Raw genomic sequence first — 16,679 nt, 5'->3', positions numbered from 1 at the left:
ATGCCCGGAAGAGGTGACGGGCGATGCCATAGCTGTCAAACTCATACGATGTGGAGATGAGGGTGCTGTCTGTCCACATAGGCATCACGGTTCGAACTCGCCAGATGCTGGACCTCAGAAACGCCCTCGTCATGACGACCTCGCCAGCGGCCGGGGCCGGAGCCGGAGTCGGGGCTTGTCGTGGCCCTATTGGAATGACCTTTTGGTGCTGGTCATTGTCATCCGGGGTTGCCTGACCACATCCCGTCCTATACGATAGTATAGATCTGGGTGACAGACATGCGACACCAGGACAGTCGAGGTTGATTCGTGTCCCATATAACTTAACTCCCGCAGGCAGTATCATACACCGCACAATCACTTCCGTTTTACTTACCAAAACATCGCATGCGCTCAAGCCATGATCCTTCGGCCATGCCACACATATCACTAGTAGGCAAGCATAAAATTGTAAAATCTCAGTTGGTCGTCATTTGTTTTCCATCAACTCTAGCTACCAGCGACAGCTATTCGCCTCTCCCATTTCCAACCACAGGCACTGTACAGTGGTGGTGCCATCACAGCCCATCTCCCAATGTGTATCTACCCGTCTCGCCTGCTGTGCTCTACAACACCCATACACCCATCCACGCACTCAACATTTCCTCTGCTGCCTGTACCCTGAGAGCATGAATACAATCGTGAACCGTTTCCTCAAAAGGGTAGTAGTAATGTACCGGTAGAGAACGCCGTAGAAGAAGAAATCGGAAGAGAAAAGAAGAAACGAGAAAAAAAAGAGTTGATAAAAAACCTAGGCCAACAAACAATAAGAGCAGAACAGGCTTTGATGATGATGGCCAAACCCGGACTCGACTGATCCGTATAGCACAACACAGTGTACACGAAAATAAAAGAATTTCGATGAAAGTAAGATAAAAAGCAGAATGCGATTGAAGAGGATGGCGTCTGTCGTGCAGACGGGTTCCCTTGGTAGAGAACAAGTGGGTATCCCAAATACCATTTCTTAAAACCCAACGTCCGCCCCGATTAATTTTTGGTTTCTTTTTCACTCCTACACATCCAAAGTGGCGGGACAACAAGCGTGAGTCTCATAGTCTCGTCGGGGTGTATGCTCGAGCCCTTTCTCAGGCTGTTTGGTGTCTCGGCCGGCTCGCGTCTCCTCTGCCGTTCTGTACCAGCCAACTGCGGCTCTGTGCCTGGTCTCTTCATACGGAGATCAAGCATCCTGCCACCCACCGAGCCACTGGGTATATGTTCGACTGAGAAATAAGGCTCGGTGGGACGCAGCCAACAGCTGGTCAGGCCCCCTTCTGCGGTGGGTAGCCGCAGCTGCAGGGGCCGTAGTTCATCTTATGCCGCCACATTCAAGTCATCCCCACGAGCGGCACTTGAACAGGACGGGTCTCTCACAGCGACCGCCTATAGCAGGATCAGGTAATTGCTGGGTGCGATACCGGTCTCGCCATTCTCCTTGCGGGCTTGCCACCAACGACCGCTGACGTCGCTAACCTCAAGAATCTCGTGCTTCGAGAACGAGATCTCGTTGGCATCGTCGGGATTCGCCTCATAGCTGTAGATGGCCTTCGCGCGATAGGGGTACTCGGTGGGAGGGACAATCTCGCCCTCCTGGTTGCCTGTTGGCTTGTTGCCCTGAGAGCTGCCGAAGCCGTTGGCTGCCATGCTATTGCGAGTCCCAGGTGCGCTAGAGAGACCGGCAACAGGAGAGGGATTCTCGAACCCGTTGAGCTGGGCGGATGTGGTGTACATCTGCGGCGGCTGCACAGAGGTCGAGGTCTCAGGACGGCCGCCACCATACGTGCCCATGGTCTGGCGGTTCATCATGTGAGAGTCCTTGGACAATGCGAAGGAGTCCAGGTAGGCGCGTGGGACAGCCGAAGGCGCAGAGCCGAAGTAGAAGATCCAGACAATCTGCCAAGACTGTTAGTACGGATTTGCTACAGACAGAGAAATGGATGCTGCATACTGTCACCATAGACAACAGAATAAATCCTGCAGAGGCCGCTTCCTTTGCGCCGTTGGCCGAGTAGACCAGGCTGTTGACCGAGGACGTGGTGAGAACCAGGCCACAGGCGAGATAGCCCACCACAGCGACGTGATAGGTCTGGGTAGTATCGGAAGCGATCACGATGAAGATACCACCAATGACAAAAAAGTAGTATACGACAGTCCACCAAGTGTAGGTCGGGAAGCTCGAGCCTGACTGGATCTGAGCGATGATAGAAGCGATAAAGGATATCACCCATGCCAGCTAGAACAGTGTCAGCTTGAGGAAAATCTGACAAGATGAATCGCCAGGGGTGAAATGCCATGGGGGAGGGGGAGAGGGGCAGAAAGCGGGCGAGGTTGTAGGATGCACAAAGGAGCCGTGGCTACATGGAAGGGGACAAACATACCGCTGAAATGGAGATTGTCGCAAGGGCAAATGGATCACCGATTATGTTGCCCATGCTGACGCCGCGGCGCCCGTATTGTCTGTTGTTCTCCATTTTGCGTAGGGATGGTGAGTGTAGTGAACCGTAATTCGGCATAAGGAGCGGTGGTCGAGTTGGGAATGAAACGGGCTATCCTCCGGACAGCGCGACTCAAAAGAGGTTTTAGAACGAAGTTGATGGCGAAGACAGTATGTCAATACAGCATTGGGCCTGGCTGCAAACGATGTTGTGTCTCGGTCGGTCGGTGATGCAATGATGGTGCTGGTGGTTGGTGGTTGGGTGGGCAGCGGGTTAGCGTCGAGGTGGCTGGCGAAGCCGCCCTGTGGAATGTGGCTCTGACGAGAGAGGAAAAGAGGACTCGTAAAAAGCCTCCGCGAGATTATTGTATAGGGAGGGGAACACAATTGGAGCGGCACAAAGAGGAGCGAATTGACTCGAGGAGGCCTCGATCGATTGCACAGCTGCCTTGAGGACCGGGCTGTCGTCGAGTGGAGAACGGAAGGTAGGTTTGGTGGTTGGAACGGCGGCGGGGATGACAATGGTGATGATTGCTGGCCGTGTATTCTCCGTCCCCTTTTGCCTTCCTGTCTTTCGTACAGCCGCCGATCTCCAAGAGTCTCTGATCCCGCTTGCGAGATGATCAGCGGTGCGGTGCCCTTTGTCCCGTTCCCTCCTGGCAGTCAGTCACGTCGGCTCCCGAGCGACAGACAGTGCGGAATCTTCCTCGCGGTACCAGACAGCGCAGGAATCCTGATCGGTCGACGTTGGATCAGATAGTGGTAGGGAGGAGTGAACAATTATCGACAAGATGGAATGTTTGTCGTGTCGGGGTTGTTAGGTGGCTGTTTTGGTAGGAGAGAAGGGAGAGGGAGGGATTGAGAGATGGATTGGCCGTGGGTTCGGGTCGGGTCAAATGTTCATGTCAATACAAGGTCCAAGTAAGGTCAGGGAAGGCGTTGAAAGAAAGGAGGGAATCGAATGGTTTTGTCCAAAGTAGCCAGGCCCTTGGGTTCAGCCACGAGGGACAGTCAAAGTCAGTGGGTTAATGCAAGAGAGAATGCAGGTTGGAGAGACCAGCAGGGGAAAGGAAGGAGGGAGGGAGGGCGAAGAGGGTAGCCTGCAGGGAACCTCTGGCTGGCGTTTGTCTGGCCTGGTCTTCGTTTGCTGCATACGCTGCTCCTGGAGTGGACGAGAAGAACCGGAGGGAGAGGAAGAATGGGCTTGGCTCTCGGGTGGGTGGGTATGGGACCAGTTGGGATTGGATTAACAGTTGCAGCCAAGGCAGGGGTTGTAGGCGCAAAGTAACATTGGAAGACATGGTAGCCTATGGGTGGGAAAGGGCCTGTCAACCCCACTGTGGCACTGTGCAGGGCGTTCGCTGCGGTACCTAGTACATAAAAATACGACTATAGGACGTGGTGGTGATTGCCTACCATGGTAAGTACAGGCAGGCTTAGAGGGAAAGAGATGGACAGTGTGTGGAGGCATGGTCCATCTCTTGCTCACCCCTCCCTCCTGCTTCCCGCTCCAATCTCAGCTGCTCCGTAAGCCTCTCATCAATATTGATTATCTGCTGCAGGTCCTCACAGCCCTTGGACGCTTACTAGAAAATGAAAGATTGGGTCGGAAAATGCTTCCATGACCCGGTCGTATAGATGGATGGATCACTAAACTCATCCACTGCTGAGCGAGCAGGCGAAGGAGATTTCGAAGATGACTACGATCGATTGGGAATGACCACAACAGTTTCTTCTCATGCGTTGTCGCAGAAAGCGTGGTCACAGACAAGCACTACGTACGATCCAAGCCCCTGCCTATTCGACAACGATGAGGTCAAAGCCTTGAGCAGGTTCCCACAACCTTGGCTCTTGGAGGGGATAGCCTTGACCCGGACCGTCCTTTAAGCGCGTTTGAGGATAAGCCAGGGGCATCGCATGCCCACAATAGGCACCGCACTCCACGTGGGCGATAGGCTGGCACGTCCTGTGTCTGGCAGTCTGGCTTCAAGCTCAAATCCAAAACCTCCGGCAAGAAAGAACAGGAAAATCGTTGACTTGTCTAGTCTGCCCCTGGCCATGTGCCGCTCTCCAGCCCCTGGGGTGGCTAGCCAACTTATTCTCCGGTCCCGACATTGACGTTGCCATTGACACCAGCCGTGATCCGCGCAGATGGTTGCTTTTCATCCGTCGATTTTCTTTTTCTTGACTGGCCTCTGTGCGGTAGCTTGATCTCTCCACGGCCCACCGCTCTCCATCATGACCTAGTAGTCCTCGTGGTTCGGATGTGACAATGCAGGGGGGAGGGGAGGCGGCGACGAAAGCTGTCTTGGTTTCAGGACGAACCCTCAACATCCCGCCAGGTTTCCACGGTCGGCTCAGTCACAGCATGCGATGCGACGAAACTCTGATCTACTGTATTTACCATAGTAGTAGCATGGATGAGCAGGCTCTACCATTTTGGGGGGGGGGGGGGAGGGAGCAGCTGATGGAAACGATTGTGGACTGGCGAGCTTCTTCTTCTGGTCGTGGGCTGCTGGAACCCGTGAGGAGAAGGGTTACGGTTTCGATCACCGCGCGCTGTTTCATTGGACGAACGGCAGCGAAGAGGTGTGAGCCGCTACTGCGTGCTCCTGCATGCCGTAGCCCCGTTGCTCTGCATACACAGTGGACGCACCGCCAACCACAGAAACCTTGAAGATCGTCCAACACCGAGGCAATCCTCCGCTCTACAGCGGCACAAGTCTGACGCCCCGGCTGCCCGACTTGGCAGCTACTGCTGTACCATCGCCTTTTGAGTAAGCTTTTGTCGTCAGTCATCTGGGCTTTGGCGCAACCGCACCCAGCGGGGGCCCGAGCCAAGGGTATTATTATTCCACACGCAGTCGGTTCGACAAGGTTGACAGGGTTCCCCAATTCGAGCACCACGCACTATGCAAGAGAATAGGTTCTCGCCAAAAAAGGTTGAAACGAAGGCGGCTCGCCAGTCCATCATTGCCATTTGGGCACATTCCAAAGCAGCGCAGCGGGAATCGTCTCAGCAACGAGCACCGTGTGGAATACCGAACCAACAATTTTTTTGGGGCAGATTTTTGGCCCACATTGAAGCCGTTCCTGCGTCAGCGCCAGTCTAGCGTCGCATGCTGCCCATAGCGGTCAGGTTCCTCCTCGATCACACTTTCTCGCTTGGAATCATGTCAAAGGATCTTTGTTTTTTTTTTTTTTATCACACGGACTACATACAAAGTGTCCCTGCAGGCCATGCCTGCTCGTCACCCGCAAGCCAACAGGTCTCGTCAAAAATCTCACCCAACATAGTGCTGACCAGCTGACCAGCCGACCCAGTATTAGACCTCGTCGAAGCGAGCATCTCGGCCTTTTTATCCTTTTTCTTTTTTCGGATCGCTGCCCGTTGACTAGATATTCTCCCACGTCTGTCCCGTTGGCGGCGCGTGCGAAACCATATCACCAGCGAGCCAGACATCAAAGCGCCCGGCCCTAGAAACTGGCTTATCTACACACCTCAACATGGCCTTCCTATCTCTCTCTTCTCTCTTGGCTCGGAGTCTCGATATTTCTACTATGCTACATTGTGTCTTCGCATTAGGTGGTTCATAAAAATAACCTTGCCAATGCGACGGCTCCTTCGCTCTCCACCGATGGCTTGATTGGGACCGTGGGGTCTTACGCAAGACACAGCAGATTACACCTGTACTCATACTGTAGCTATGGGATCGGGTCGTTCTGGGCCTTTTGGTCGTGAGATGAACTTGGCATTTTTGACCAGGTGATTGCTATTTAGACAAGCACACACACATAAAGGGGAGCAGGCGACTCCTGCAGCAGCAGTAGCCCACGGTGCCAATCCGGGCCAGTTCCGGACTGTAGAATCCGCCCAAGCAGTTGGGCCAAGGACTTTTTCGTCTGTTCCTGAGTATAGGGCTGGATACACAAGTGGGTCTGCCCTGTCGATCGAGGCGAGACCATAACCAGCTTTCACTCGGGGCAAATCGTACAGATCAAGTCGTCAGGTCAGGGAATGTATGACCAAGAAGATGTATCCGGAGACTTTTTTCTTCTTCTTCTTCTTCTTCTTCTTCTTCTTCTTCTTTTTTTTTTTTAATTTTTTTTATTTAAATTTTTTTTTTTTTAATCACATCAATGTCATAGCAGAGGCGTCTAAGAAGCCCAGGCCCCCAGATTTGGCGTGGGCAGCTCATAGCAGTTCATAGCAGTTCGTCTCATCAGAGCGAACTACACCAAATGTTTCGGGCCGGTCATGTGCTCATGAGGTGCCACTGCCATGGAATACTCCTCATCTGCGTACAACGGGAGAAGGTTTAACATTCGTTCATTAAACGCAGTGTAGGCTGTATAGTACTGTAGGATCCTTTCTTCCACTCGACGCACTGTGGACCGGATCCCCTGCCAAGGCTCAAATATCACCCACTCTGTACTCCGCGCGCCCGTTGCGTCTAATTTCTCTACGTTGGCACGCGGGTTCTCTTCTTGCTCCTCGCTACCACGACCTGCACGTGGCGGCGGCGCAGGGTGAACCCGAAAGGACTCCCTTCTCCCTTCTCATCTACTCCCCCCCCCCCTCCCGACCCACCGTGAGGAATACCCTGCGTATCTTGTCACACACACACACACACACACACACACACACACAAGCCTCACTTGCCAACAGCACAACCGAACAAACCTTGAAATCTGGGGTTCTCCGTTTTCGGCCATTCGTTCCAAACGAGCTTGAGAAAGATAGAGAGAGAGAGAGAGAGTTTCTCGGACCGGAGGCGATCCATTCCTGCATGAAATAAGGTTGGCAGCGTGGCGCTGCTGAAACTCGGAGGTCCATCTTCCCGGCTGCGATGCGGACCGAGAAGTGGCTTGAGACGCATTGAGGACAGCCCGTCATGATGGGTATGATAGCGTGGACTCGACATGTTCGTGATGTGATACAATCTGTAGAAACGATCTGAGCACGTCTGGTTAGAAACGCCTTTGATTTAAGTTGCGTTTGCTCCGGGGCTACCACTTGCATAGTGTTTTGGGAGAGAATCGATCTCTCACTTTGTTTTACATCGTGAGAAGTTCTGATTATCCCTGTCTCTCACTGCTGCCCTCCGCATTCTTTCATTGGAAGAAAGAAAAGAACACCACCAAGGATATGTTGAAGTCTCTCTACATACTCGAACGTACCGCTCATAAGCCTCAAACTATACAGCTCGCTTATCTAGGCGGCCTAGAAGGCGGCTACTGGTCTTGCATATAGATTTTGTTCGCAAGCTCAATCTGATCTGCATGCCTGGCGTTGTCGAGGACATTTTGATTTAGCTTCCCTCGTCATCGGTTTTTTTGAGCTTCTGATTTTTTTGAATTTTTTTTTTCTTGACTACGTTCAAGTACGTTCTGACATCAATTGGTCAAAGACCTTAATACAATGAAGTCCATTTGGAATATGGCGCGACCGCCACCTCTGTCATCGCCCATCTTGTCATGGGGTCGAGGAGACTTGCCCATTGTTCTGCATCCTAGACGTCCTACCCGTGAGGACATGTAGGCCAGCTCAAGGTGCTTGCCACTTGTCATGTCACCGTCGTTGAGGCCGGCCTGGTGCTGTACCATTCGGCCTCAATGTACCGACAAGTGCCGCCCTCTGTAGTCCCCGACTGCCTTCTGCGGGCATCGGATTTTTGATGGCCCGGTGCTTCACCACGCCGGTTTGTGCTCCAAAGTGCGTGCTGACCAGCTCGTGGGTCCTAGTCACGCCGGGCCAGGTGGAAGAGATACGGGCGCCATGCTCACTGATCAGGTAGGATCTTGGCTGGTCTTGTAGCGCCTAATTGGGCTACACCTAGCCATGAAGTCCAGCATCATCTCGTATCCGAAAATGAGCCCCTTTCAATCCTCTGGAAAATACTTCTTTTCAAACTTCATCCCTCTCCTTCGCAGCCTCGACTCTCCTCACGCGCCGCTCCACCTTCTCCACCCGTCCCTCAACATCCGCCACAAAGCCCCCATACCCCACGACCCTCTGCTCATACCACGCGCCCACCACGCCTTCGCTCCGCGCCCTCAGCTCGGCAATTTCGGCCTCCTGGGCCAGCTGCGTGGCCTCGACGGCCTTCATCCTGGGCAGCAGGGCGACGAGCTCGGCGGAGAGGGCCGGGTCTGGGACGGGGGTATCGGAGGTGACAGCTGTGAGGGCAGAGACGGTGCCGGGGAAAGAGGAGGCGAAGGAGAGGACGGTGGCGCGTAGGGCAGGGGCATCGAGCTCGGAGGGGGGTTGCGAGGGGTCGGGCGGTGGGGAGAAGAAGGTTGGGTGGGCGCGGTCTGGGAAGGGAAGGTCATTGTTTGTCAGTACAGCTCAGTTTTGCATAGACATAGACACACAGAGAGAGAGAAAGAGAGAGGTGGGTGTCAGCGTGGGAGGAGAGGAGACGCACAGAGCTTGAGTATGTCAGCGTAGACACGGAAGCGCGAGATGAGGGTTGAGAAGCGCCGCTCAAGATCGCCTAGGGAGCTGAGGGCTGATTCGGAGGGCGTGTGTGAGGGGAGTGCTGATGTCGTGCCATAGAGGAGCTGCTCAATCCGTAGTAGGCGGGCCTCCAGGAGGGAGATGGTGGTGAGGGTGGTTTTGTCTAGAGTCTGATTGTCCATTTTGAGTTGAATCCCGGCCTTGGAATGAGACTTGTTTGAGCTTTCGATGAGACCAATGGTCTTCGCTTCAAGGTGCTGTCCCTAATGGCGACAAGTTGTGGAGATGTCGCGTGGTGATAGCGAGCTGTTCCTCCATTAACGCGTCTGCAGTGGATTGGCTAGTGGAAGCCAGGGTTCATTGACAACACACTGACAAGTACTGTAAGTACCTGAGAGTGCTCAGGGCTTCTCCTTACGTCAGATCGGGGGTCCCTGGGCCGAGCTTTGCCAACCTGGCCCCCTGGCCACTGCCCCGTCTCACTGTGGGTATAGTGTGTGTTTGTGTGTGGGGAGAACGGGGGCGTTACACCTTGAGGGTCTTTCTTTTGCTTTGGTGCAATCTGCATTGGCTGACGGTTGAAATTGGCCACAAAGCCAGGTCAACATGCAACTTGACTCTTCTCTGATTTTCTTTCCAGGTCAGCAGCTTGCCTGAAGCATGCTGACCAGCATCAGCCTGCTCTGATTCCCTTTTTGGCGGCTTCTTCCTTTTTTGTTATCGTATATACTACTTCCTTTATCTGGACTGCTGACTGTGTCTTGCTTTGATATCACGTCAACAAAATTCTGGGTCTAGGCCAGCCGTCACCCGACCAGGCCCTCAACTGGGCCAGGTGTGGGAATAAGGAAGGCGTTAAGTTCGCTGTCTAGCGTTGCCGGTTTACCAGCGCCGGGGCAAAAGGCCGGTTCACGTCCCGACCAACTTTACTCTGTTGGATCTTTGTTCAACAACCTAACGACGTCTTCCTGTTCCTCTTCCTTCGTCCTCGGTGTCGACAACTGCCTTACTACATCATCGCCACATCCGATCGCGACCCTTTGAAGCGACCCCTCTCTCTTAGGCCTCCGAAGCAGGCGACAGACCAGAGCGAGAACCCCCTCCCCCCCTCCAAAAGGCCACAACGAACGCCGACCTGACATTGCGAAATTCTACCTGGACTTTCCCTTGCGCCGGATGTATCTGGCTGCCTGCGCTGCGGTACGAGTGCTATGACGAACTACTCGACTTTCTCTGATGGAACTGCATCCGGCTCTGACCCCGGAGATATGGCACGGTATGCTAGATGTCCTCTGCCTCTGCTCTTGGTTGAAGAAGGATATGTGTTGCGACAATCCAGAGAAAGTGTCTTCTCTTGCAGGAACATGTTGTCGTTCTAGTCGCCTCTGCATTGTCGCGGGGGAGAAGACTTGGTACTGACTATCTCTTTTGTGTGCTGGGTAGACCAAGACGAGGGCGCAGCCCCAAGGAAGGGGGCGGTGGCCAGGCCTCCATGCTCTCGAGTAATATCAACCTCCTGAACACGATCGTTGGCGCCGGGACGCTCGCCATGCCACACGCTATGTCACAGATGGGAATGTTATTGGGAACAATCATAATAATCTGGTCGGGCCTCACATCCGCCTTCGGCCTCTACCTGCAGTCGAGATGCGCCCGCTATCTCGACAGAGGGAGCTCCTCCTTCTTCGCGCTGTCACAACTCACCTACCCGAACGCCGCCGTTATCTTCGATGCTGCCATTGCTGTCAAGTGTTTCGGGGTGGGGGTCTCGTACCTGATCATCATTGGGGATCTGATGCCGGGGGTCATGAGGGGATTCAACACGAATGCGGATGCATATCCCTTCCTGATGGACCGCCACTTTTGGATCACAGCCTTCATGCTGGTGATCATACCGTTGAGTTTCCTGCGGAGACTGGACTCGCTCAAGTACACAAGCGTCATTGCCCTGATTTCTATCGGATATCTGATCATATTGGTTGTCTATCATTTTGCCTCGGACTCGATCGAGAACCGGGGGGAAGTCAACATCATTCATTGGAACGGTCCGATTGCTTTTTTGAGCAGTCTGCCAGTGGTGGTGTTTGCATATACATGCCACCAAAACGTAAGTCTGGCCTTTGCTGCACACTCCAGACGTGACTCCTCTTTTTCTTACATTTTTTTCTTCTTTTTAAGCATGGCTAACATGAAAGTAGATGTTCTCCGTTCTCAACGAGATCAAGGATAACTCACCAGGTAGCATCGTTGGCGTTATCTCCACCAGTATTGGCTCCGCAGCCAGCATCTACGTCCTGGTGGCCATCACTGGCTATTTTACATTTGGCAACGACGTCCTAGGCAACATCGTCAGCATGTACCCGCCATCTATCGCCTCGACCATCGGCAAAGCCGCCATCGTCATTCTCGTCATGTTCAGCGTGCCACTGCAGGTCCACCCCTGCCGAGCGTCCCTCGACGCGGTCCTGAAGTGGCGACCGAACCGCTCCAACAACCGAGAGCACTCTTCCAACGGCCACAGCATGCTCCCCACCGCCGCGGTGCAGACCGACAGCCATGGAGCGCCTGTGGCAAGCATCTCGGAGTTCCGTTTCGCCCTGCTCACCACCTTCATCATTGTGCTCTCGTACATCACCGCGCTGACTGTGTCCCAACTCGACCGCGTGCTTGCGTACGTCGGTGCCACGGGCTCTACCTCCATCAGCTTTATTCTCCCGGGGCTGTTCTACTACAAGATCAGTGACCCAGACAGCATCCACCATCAGCGGCTCGCCAAGGAGGATGACGACGTGGATGCCGCAAACAGCGAGAGCGATGATGAGCCTGATGCAGGCTTTGCGCCCAGTGGCTCTGGCGTCTTAGAGCCTTCCAGGAGCGTCCGGTCGAGCAGGAGCGTCCTTCAAACCAGGTGGACGCGGCTGCGGAAGAGGTGGAGGTGGGATCTAGAGCATATTGAGCACGGCCTCTTGCGACAGTTGGCATTATGTCTGGCCATCTATGGTATCTGTGTCATGGTGGTGTGCTTGATCCTGAACGCCTTCTTTACGGTGGCTCACTAAGCCATTGTGAATTACTATACGCATATGTATATTTACACACACATATTTACCATGTATGTTGTCGTCTCGAAGAGCGACTGAACACGCGGAGGAAGATCGGAAGCCACTGGAAGCATAGGGTTGGCGTTTTTCTCTTTGTCATACCAGGTGGATCCAACATTTGCTTTGTCACGACATGCTGGTTCGGGATGACATGCTGTAGGCGTTAAGAGGACGGAGGATTTCACACGAGCTCGCCACGATGTGGTGTTGATGAATGTGAGGCTTCAGGGGCAGGTTGGTGAGGATAATGTATAGCTTGTCTTCTGGACATGAAGCTTCAAGACTGATTTGGCCGTGGGCATGAGCTTGTAGAAATTCGAACACAATGGCAAAATACTTATTCATATGCATGTATTCGAGTTCTCTCGTCTGAAAAGGCCCATCATATTTTGGGGGGGGGGGGGGAGTCTATGCAGGTTATCTTGAAGCAGACCGAGGTCTTACGAACCACCACCCCCCACTCAGCTCTCATCCGCATCATCCTCACACCACCTCCTCACGAACCCAACCAGCGGCGTCACCCACTCCTTGCTCACCGGCACATAGTGACCCCCAGGGTGCACCACAACCACAGGATCCTCACACCGCGCCACCAGCCCCCGGCTCCGCCCTTCCTCGACCACCGTGTCCAGGCTGCCGATGTAGTGCAGCGTCGGCGTCCTCACGCGCGGCTCATACAGCCACGCCAGGTCCCCAGGCGGCGCAAAGAACCCGCTGTACACGACCGCGAACTTGAGAGGGCGCCCGCCGTTGGCCTCTCGCAGCGGGGCAAGCCACTCCTCCGCCTCTGCCGTCGTCGCCTCGCGCTGCCTCTCCAGCGCAGACGCCAGCATCGCCGCCACGGCGCCGCCCTGCGAGAACCCCACGACGCCGTCCACGCGCCCACCCCCTTCCTCTCGGATCGCGCGCGCCACGCTGTCCATGCCCTCGCGCAGCAGACGGTACGACCCCGTCGCCTCGTCCTTGCGGAACCAGGCCCATGCGTCCGTCTCGGTCTCCTCGCCTGCGGCGGCCCCGCCCTCGGAGGGTGCGTAGCCTGGGATGTCCCTGGGCGAGAGGCGGTTGGGACCCGTGGGGTAGAGGAGGGTGGGCCTGATCTTGAGAGGGGCGAGGGATTTTATGAGGAGTTTCTCGAGGGCGCGGGTTTTGGCGTGGAAGAGAGGGCCGGATTGAGTGTATCCTAGGGGATTAGTGGTGTTAGATGGTTTTTTTTTTTGGGGTTTTTTTTTCTTTCGGTTCCCTTGTTGTTGTAAGGGCAATAAGACGTTTTGAGAGCTTGTTGAAGAAGTGAAGTTGACACTTCATAAAGGCTGATGAATGAGAAAGAGAGAGGGACGGAGAGAGAGAGAGGAATAGGGAACTAGACTCATCTTACCATGGAGCATCAGTATTCTGACCTCCCTCATACCATCGTCCTTGGGCTTCTGAGCCGAGGCACCCACGTCGGCCATGATTGTGTAACACCGGCAGGAAATATACAAGAACGAGGATTTCTGTCTTGAGTTGAGATAGGGCCGCCCAAGTCTCGAGACGGCGTACATCAAGGTGGCGCGTGCTGTGAGTTGAGTGAGTCGAATGGATGAGCGAGGTCGAGAAAGGATTGAGTGAGATGAAGCCGCAACAGGCGCGCAAAAGACCGGGTTTCACCGGGGAGGGGAGTCCAATGTTCCAGGATCCACCGGCCGAACGACATCCGCGCGACTCGTGCTCCGTAAGCGGCCCGCACCGGAGGGACCTACGACCATACGGCCTTCTACCCGGGTCTTCAAGGACAAAGCAGCAGGCCCTGGGGAAGAATATAAGTGCTGCAACTATTTCATGCTTGACTGGCTATCACGTCTTGTCGTTTGTCATTCACCCGCGCCAGAACGATCCGCCCTGGGCACAGTCTTCCTTGCGAAAGGTCTCATGTCACGGGCCACAGAGGCAAACCCCGCATAGAAGCAAGTACTTTTTCCCTTACAGACGGTAATACTTCTTACTACAAGGTCAAACCATTATGTCATTATGATAATGCCATGTTGCTCGTAATTGCCAGTTCCGCCCCTGAGACTATAGAAAATGCTCCCAGGTCTATCCGAACGCCTAACATCTGGTCCAATTCATAACCCACCAACCCACACACACAAAGCCCCAGGTCATCTGACAGATCCTCTCCTTAAGCCTTGTTCTGAGCAGCCTTCTTTCCCGACGGCTGTATGCTGGCCATCATCTCGTCCTTCGTAATGAGGTGCTCAATCTTGCCCAGGTGGTTGAGCAGGTCCTTCATATTGTAGCTCCACTCGTTTAGGACGTCGTCGACGCTCCTTGGCTTGGCAAAGCTCACGACACGGGCGGGACGGTCGATGCGGGCATGGACCATCTTAGACGTCACGAGCTCGCTGATGTACTTCTCTGTCTCGTCCTCGCTGAGGTCCAGGTGCTGTGTGAGGCGGTCCATCCGGATGCGGGTGTAATACTTGGCGATCACGCGCACATTGTGCTCGATGACCCGCTTGCGCAGGTCCTGCCAGCGCTGGTTGGCCTTGGGGTCCCCAGAAGCACCGAGCTGGGCATCAAAGATGTCGGTCTGGCAAAGGTGTGGCCCATAGATCTGCTCGACGTTGGGCCACCGCATCAGTTCCTGCACTGTGAATTCCTCCAGGAGCTTGGCCTCTAGGGGCACCTGAGAGTTGCGCGCGTCCGCCTTGATGCGGTGCATCAGGTCATGCTGCTCATTGTCGTGAGGAGCCAGGACTGCAAAGTAGATGATGCGTGCGAGGGTCTGCGCCGCGACGGTCAGTCAGTCAATTGTCCAGAATCCACAGCCAAGCTGGCGGTGGTGGTGGGGATACAAAGGGGAAACCACGCCTTCAATAACGTACCGCTTTGAAGAGAGTCTGGTCTTCCTGTACAGAGGGGATGTCGAGAACCTCTCGGTAGTGCTTGCACGCATCCAGGTATCTGTCTTCGCTCTTGGCCAGGAGGACCTGTTGCTCGTAGTATCGCAGTTTCAAGGGTGTGGCGTCGCCGGCACTCTGCAGGTACTTGGTGCTGATCTTTCTACTGAGGATGCCTGCCTGGGTCCAGTCTTGTGTCTGTATGCAGAGGGCAACCTGGTCGAGGATGAACTCCGTCTTCTCCTTGCGGTCCATAGACCCGAATGTCTCCACCTGCAGCTCACACAGAATGTCGCGGGCGGCCTTGACATCGCCGTAGTGGTCCTTCTTCAGGTCGGACAGGATCTTGGTAACACGGGCTCGCTCGACCTCGACAAAGATCTTGCCCTCGGTGACTGTGCGCAAGGTCTCTATGACCTGAACTTTCCTGTCGATGCTAGAGATGTCACCCAGGAAGTCGATGACAGACTGCACCATCTTCTGGGTCGCCTGCTTGAGCTGGCCATGTTTCTTGGAGAGGATGGTGACCTGGTCTGTGAGGAGATCCCAGTCGCCAGCGGTCTTGCAGAGTGTTACGATGGCAATAAGAAGGCGGGATGTAGACGCAAGATCGGAGGCCTGATACAATATACCATATATTTGATTAGAACGAACCAAGCATGTGAGAAGGGGAAAAGAACAGTCGCTCAGGGTACACCCTTGACTTACCTGACGTGTCTGCTTCTCCAGGAGGCCAAGCTGCTCGATGGCACCTTGTAGGTTGGTCTGAGGCACGAGAGCCCATGGTTAGCGCTCCGTATAGTCCGGAAATGCGTTGGCCCTCTTCATCCGCAATACAACGCACCTTGGCAAGCAGTTCGGCCTGGGGAATCTGCTGGTCAACCTCCTTGGTGAAGTCCTTGTCTGGTCTCAACGAGGTGTTGGCCATTTTGACTGATAAATTGGTGAGGAGAGGAAGTTCGATGGAAAGCGGACGATCTTCGGTGGTTAGGGAAATCGACGAAAATGCGTACGGCCTGGGGTGTTGGTGGAAATGAAGATGGCTGCTGGGGATTTTTTGGGTGTTGATGGATGATGCTGGAAGCTGTCGCAATGGGAGCTCTGCCTGCTGCAGGTGCCACCGGCAGGCGGCAGGCAAATAGGTAAGAAATGCTTAGGTAATCCGGGAATGTAGTTCCCTAGGCACTTCAAGTACTCTTGCACAAAATTGCCAAGGCTCTAGGAAGCCAAGTGCCAATGAGCTAAGTCGCAGCAGCAATTAATGCCACAAGGGTCTTCAAGGTCTGTTGTACCTTGCGTTCCCCATGAACGTTGTCTTCCCCGCCCCATCGCACTATCAGTCTTGCAGTCATGCATTCTCGGTAGATGGAAACTCAGAGATCGAGGCTTGCTGCAAGCTCCGATCTGATTTCAGTCTTGTGTTGTGGGCACTCTTTGATGACAAGCACATTCTCAATTTGACTCGAGACCAGCAGTCAGTCGAACCTGTTCTTGAGCCGTCTAGATGCCTCTCTACATTGGCACCTGGAAAAGGAACAGGAAGAGAAAGATGAGGTGGGCAAATTGCCGGTGCAAGGCACAGACCTCAAGCCTGGATGATCCACTAACGAATTTGGATTGTAGCGGGTCGGAAAGAGCCATACCCGACCTCCACACTTGATGGTCTTTGCTAGCCCGCCCTAGCCTCACTCAGACTTGGCCTTTTCAACCAAAAATCGACATCAGCAACAAACTACAACACATAAAATTCATCATTGTTACAGCAAGCT

At 54.2% G+C, this 16,679-nt stretch overlaps 6 protein-coding genes across 6 annotated transcripts; 1 reads left to right on the top strand and 5 right to left on the bottom strand.

Annotated features, from left to right (window-relative positions):
* Positions 1-1,365: 1,365 nt before the first annotated feature.
* Positions 1,366-3,367, bottom strand: M406DRAFT_321043 (uncharacterized protein). The gene is made up of 3 exons (XM_040919465.1): positions 2,415-3,367; positions 1,985-2,269; positions 1,366-1,929 (listed from the first exon to the last, which is right to left on the bottom strand). The coding sequence occupies exons 1-3, from the start codon at positions 2,505-2,507 to the stop codon at positions 1,420-1,422; spliced, it is 888 nt and encodes a 295-aa protein (XP_040779825.1). The 5' UTR covers positions 2,508-3,367; the 3' UTR covers positions 1,366-1,419.
* Positions 3,368-6,476: 3,109 nt separating this feature from the next.
* M406DRAFT_327278 (uncharacterized protein) lies at positions 6,477-7,254 on the bottom strand (the record flags this gene model as incomplete). Its single annotated transcript, XM_040920188.1, has 4 exons — positions 6,477-6,557; positions 6,860-6,978; positions 7,062-7,082; positions 7,155-7,254. 4 exons carry the CDS (start codon positions 7,252-7,254, stop codon positions 6,477-6,479), a joined length of 321 nt encoding a protein of 106 aa, XP_040779824.1.
* A 1,131-nt stretch (positions 7,255-8,385) lies between these two features.
* Positions 8,386-9,124, bottom strand: M406DRAFT_29250 (uncharacterized protein; the record flags this gene model as incomplete). Its single annotated transcript, XM_040919033.1, has 2 exons — positions 8,386-8,785; positions 8,899-9,124. Coding segments are annotated over 2 exons (626 nt in total), but the record flags the coding sequence as incomplete, so codon positions are not given.
* Positions 9,125-10,479: 1,355 nt separating this feature from the next.
* M406DRAFT_44491 (uncharacterized protein) lies at positions 10,480-11,989 on the top strand (the record flags this gene model as incomplete). Its single annotated transcript, XM_040924251.1, has 3 exons — positions 10,480-11,037; positions 11,129-11,824; positions 11,879-11,989. The coding sequence occupies 3 exons, from the start codon at positions 10,480-10,482 to the stop codon at positions 11,987-11,989; spliced, it is 1,365 nt and encodes a 454-aa protein (XP_040779822.1).
* A 503-nt stretch (positions 11,990-12,492) lies between these two features.
* Positions 12,493-13,437, bottom strand: M406DRAFT_250117 (FSH1-domain-containing protein; the record flags this gene model as incomplete). Its single annotated transcript, XM_040916674.1, has 2 exons — positions 12,493-13,211; positions 13,407-13,437. 2 exons carry the CDS (start codon positions 13,435-13,437, stop codon positions 12,493-12,495), a joined length of 750 nt encoding a protein of 249 aa, XP_040779821.1.
* A 532-nt stretch (positions 13,438-13,969) lies between these two features.
* On the bottom strand, positions 13,970-15,838 carry M406DRAFT_273357 (uncharacterized protein; the record flags this gene model as incomplete). Its single annotated transcript, XM_040918183.1, has 4 exons — positions 13,970-14,795; positions 14,896-15,528; positions 15,619-15,675; positions 15,755-15,838. 4 exons carry the CDS (start codon positions 15,836-15,838, stop codon positions 14,190-14,192), a joined length of 1,380 nt encoding a protein of 459 aa, XP_040779820.1. The 3' UTR covers positions 13,970-14,189.
* Positions 15,839-16,679: the final 841 nt, after the last annotated feature.

This window comes from Cryphonectria parasitica (genome assembly GCF_011745365.1).
Source record: "Cryphonectria parasitica EP155 unplaced genomic scaffold M406scaffold_2, whole genome shotgun sequence".
In the NCBI taxonomy this organism is placed as follows: Eukaryota; Fungi; Ascomycota; class Sordariomycetes; order Diaporthales; family Cryphonectriaceae; genus Cryphonectria; species Cryphonectria parasitica.
This window is presented reverse-complemented; position numbering and strand designations above follow the sequence as displayed.

What these genes read in the sequence shown, in the direction of transcription:
- M406DRAFT_321043 (XM_040919465.1), bottom strand. Translation starts at nt 2,507, where the DNA reads ATGGAGAACAACAGACAATACGGGCGCCGCGGCGTCAGCATGGGCAAC. An exon ending in CGACAATCTCCATTTCAGCG is followed by an intron (nt 2,270 to 2,414) that starts GTATGTTTGTCC and finishes ACACTGTTCTAG; the next exon opens with CTGGCATGGGTGATATCCTT. An exon ending in TTCTGTTGTCTATGGTGACA is followed by an intron (nt 1,930 to 1,984) that starts GTATGCAGCATC and finishes CAGTCTTGGCAG; the next exon opens with ATTGTCTGGATCTTCTACTT.